Here is a 3,804-nt window from a genome sequence, read left to right as displayed (position 1 = left end):
AATAAGTGAATAAATGCATATACTGAGTAAAATTGTTGACAATTAAGCCCAAGACTTCTTAGCCATTCTTTTTCAGGTTTATATTTCTGCACATAATCTTTGCTTTTTTTTCAGTATGAGAGATATTTGAATAAGTTAGAATATCACTTCAGGAACTTAATTTCACTCTGGCTTTCATGTAAGTAGATTAGTGGATATTGCTAAAATCACAATCCTAAAGACAATTTTGACTCTAAAACAATCTTCTTGAAAGCATTCTTGACCTCCTTGTTCCTCATGCTGTAGACCATAGGGTTCAGCATGGGGATAACCATAGTGTAGAACACGGATGCCATTTTGTCTGTGTCCATGGAATGGCTGGAGCTGGGCTGTGTATACATGAAGATGACTGTCCCATAGAAGATGGACACTGCAGTGAGGTGGGAAGCACAGGTGGCAATAGCCTTCTGATATCCACCAGATGAGTGCATATTCAGGATGGTGATAAATATGAATATGTAGGAAATTAAGATAACCAGGAGAGCAAAAAAGATGTTGAAGCTCACTACATAAATAAGAATCAGCTCATTGACATATCTATCAGAGCAAGAAAGAACCATGACTGCTGGGATATCACAGAAAAAGTGATGGACTTCATTGTTCATACAGAAAGAGAGACTAAATGTGTCTCCAATGTAAATAGAAGCATTCAGGAAACCAAAGATATAGCAGCCTATGGCCAGACGAGCACACACACCTGTCGTCATAGTGGTGGTGTAATGGAGGGGTTTGCACACTGCTGCGTAGCGGTCATAGGCCATTGAGGCCAAGAGATAATTTTCCACAGTGGCAAAGACAGCAAAAACGAACATCTGAGCAGCACATGCACTGTAGGAGATGACCTGGTCTCCTAGAAGTAACCCAGCCATGACTGTGGGTGTGACAGCTGTAGAGTAACCAAAGTCTGCCAGAGACAGGTTACTGAGGAAAAAGTACATGGGAGTGTGGAGACGGGAGTCCAAGAGAATCAGCACGGTAATCCCCAAATTCCCAACCAGAGTGATGAGGTAGATGAAGGTGAACATTATGAAGAGAGGAACCTGCAGTTCTGGGTCATTGGTTAGTCCCAGCAGGATGAACTGTGTCACTTCTGTCCTGTTACCCATCAATGTTGAGGACCACAGATGCTCTGTGGCTAATGAGAAGAAAGAAATGAGTGATAAAGAAACTTACATTGAAAAGTGTATATACAGTATGTGTTATTTATCAGAGCAATAGCTTGTATTTCAAGATTCTCCAGATAAAATGTTAGCTTGACCACAAAAGTTAGTGCAAAAATTACATATAGGTTTATAAACTGTGGACTCTGAAGTATGGAGCATCTTCTCATTTCTAAAATGTTATAAATTTGTAAAATGAGATAGAAAAAATTAAATAAGTTGATTAAGATAGCTTGTCCAGAATGAATACAGCTGATGATTCAGTTTTCCCGGTCCTAGTAAAAGCAGATACTTGCATGTTGCTCACTTGCCAGGAAATACTGTAAACACTGTAGATGTACAGACAGTCCCCAACTTAATGATGATTTGACTTAATGATTTTTCAACTCTATCATAGTGCAAAAGTGATACACATGCAGTAGAACTCATGCTTCAAATTTTGATGTGGATCTTTTTCTGGGCTAGTGATAGCTGGTTCAGTCGTCTCTCCTGATGCTGGGCAGGGGCAGTGAGCCTCAGCGCCAGGTCAGCCAGGCGATCATGAGGGTCAACAGCTGATACATTTACAACCATCCTGTACCAGCACAGTCATTCTGTGTTTCACTTGCAGTACTGTATTCAACAAATTCATGAGGTATTCAACCCTTTATTATAAAGTAGGATTTGTGTGAGATGATTTTTGCCCAACTGTTCACTAATGCTAAGTGCTGGAAAGTTGCTAATTAGGAGAGGCTAAGGTATAATGTTCAGCAGGTCTGATGTAGTAAGTGAAATTTCATCTTATATTTTCAATGTACAATGGGTTTCTTGGGACCAAATCCTATTGTAAGTACAGGTAGATCTGTATATTCATTACATCATTTCAAGAACATTATGAGTTTGGTTTATTACATTCATGTAAATTATGATGCACAGCGAGGAGTGCCTGACTGGCTCAATCAGTAGAACCTCCTCTTGGGGTTGTGAGTTTTAGCCCCATGTTGGGTGTACAGATGACTTAAAATCCTCAAAAAAAAAGCTAGAGGGAAAATAAACTATGATGCACAGAGGTTGAATAATTTTTTATATTTCAAATGACTATTAATTGAGAAGCCATGCTTGGGATCCAAACCAATATCTGAATCCATGCTGAGTGGTTCCTAAAGTGATCTTCTAAACTATATTTAAATCAAATTTAAGTTAATTCAATACAATTGCTTATTGTTGCCATTGGTCCAAATTCATTTTTTGGGGTTTCCCAGTGAAGTATCCAAGAGATACACACAGAGTGGATGTGAAGGGATACTGGAGCAATAAGAGCCAGGACAGCCACCAGAGATAATCTGAGGGGAAGGCACAGTATTGGGTGTAGAGCTTGGGATCCAAGATGAAGTACATATAGGCTCTACTACCATTTAATAATGAGGAATCATTAGTCCTAAGCTAACTTATCTGAACCTCCTATTTCCATGTCTAGAAAAATAAAACAGTAATGAGATCTACATTATAGTATTGTTATGAGAATTAAATAAGATACTGCTTAAAAAACAATAAAATTGGGCAGCCCAGGTGGCTCAGTGGTTTAGCACCGCCTTCCGCCCAGGGCGTGATCCTTGAGACCGGGAATCAAGTTCTGCATGGGGCTCCCTGCATGATGTCTGCTTCTCCCTCTGCCTGTGCCTCTGCCAATCTCTCTCTGTGTGTGTCTCTCATGATTAAATAAATAAAATCTTGCATGTTGCTCACTTGCCAGGAAATACTGTAGACACTGTAGATGTACAGACAATCTTCAACTTAACAATGATTTGACTTAATGATTTTTCAACTCTATCATAGTGCAAAAGTGATACACATACAATAGAAACCATACTTTAAATTTTGATGTGGATCTTTTTCTGGGCTAGTGATAGCTGGTACAGTCATCTCTCCTGGTGCTGGGTCAGGCAGTGAGCCTCAGCTCCAGGTCAGCCAGGCGATCGTGAGGGTCAACAGCTGATACATTTACAACCATCCTGTACCAGCACAGTCATTCTGTGTTTCACTTGCAGTACTGTATTCAACAAATTCATGAGGTATTCAACCCTTTATTATAAAGTAGGCTTTGTGTGAGATGATTTTTGCCCAACTGTTCACTAATGTTAATACTAGAAGCATGCTTAAGGCAGGAGAGGCTAAACTTAATGTTCAGTAGGTGATGTATTAAATGAATTTTCATCTTATGATATTTACAATGTACGATGAGTTTTTTGGGACATAACCTTATTGTAAGTACAAAAAGATCTGTATTTTCATTACATCATTCAAGAACATTTTGAGTTTTATTTGTTATAACATTCATTTAAGCTTTGATTAACAGAGGGATACCTGGCTGGCTCAGTTGCTACAGCCTGTGGCTCTTGTTCTCAGAGTTGTGAGTTCAAGTCCCATGATGTATATAGAGATTACTTTAAATCTTAAAAAAAAAGTTGGGAGTAAAGTAAATTATGATGCACAGAGGTTGAATAATTTTTTATATTTCAAATGACTATTAATTGAGAAGCCATGCTTGGGATCCAAGTCAATATCTGAATCCATGCTGAGTGGTTCCTAAAGTGATCTTCTAAACTATATTTAAATCAATTGAAGT

At 38.6% G+C, this 3,804-nt stretch overlaps 1 protein-coding gene across 1 annotated transcript; it reads right to left on the bottom strand.

Annotated features, from left to right (window-relative positions):
- Positions 1-206: 206 nt before the first annotated feature.
- Positions 207-1,145, bottom strand: OR5B3 (olfactory receptor family 5 subfamily B member 3). The gene has a single exon (NM_001389167.1). The coding sequence runs from the start codon at positions 1,143-1,145 to the stop codon at positions 207-209; it is 939 nt and encodes a 312-aa protein (NP_001376096.1).
- Positions 1,146-3,804: the final 2,659 nt, after the last annotated feature.

Source organism: Canis lupus, chromosome 18, assembly GCF_011100685.1.
Source record: "Canis lupus familiaris isolate Mischka breed German Shepherd chromosome 18, alternate assembly UU_Cfam_GSD_1.0, whole genome shotgun sequence".
Lineage (NCBI taxonomy): Eukaryota > Metazoa > Chordata > Mammalia > Carnivora > Canidae > Canis > Canis lupus.
This window is presented reverse-complemented; position numbering and strand designations above follow the sequence as displayed.

What these genes read in the sequence shown, in the direction of transcription:
- OR5B3 (NM_001389167.1), bottom strand. Translation starts at nt 1,145, where the DNA reads ATGGGTAACAGGACAGAAGTGACACAGTTCATCCTGCTGGGACTAACC.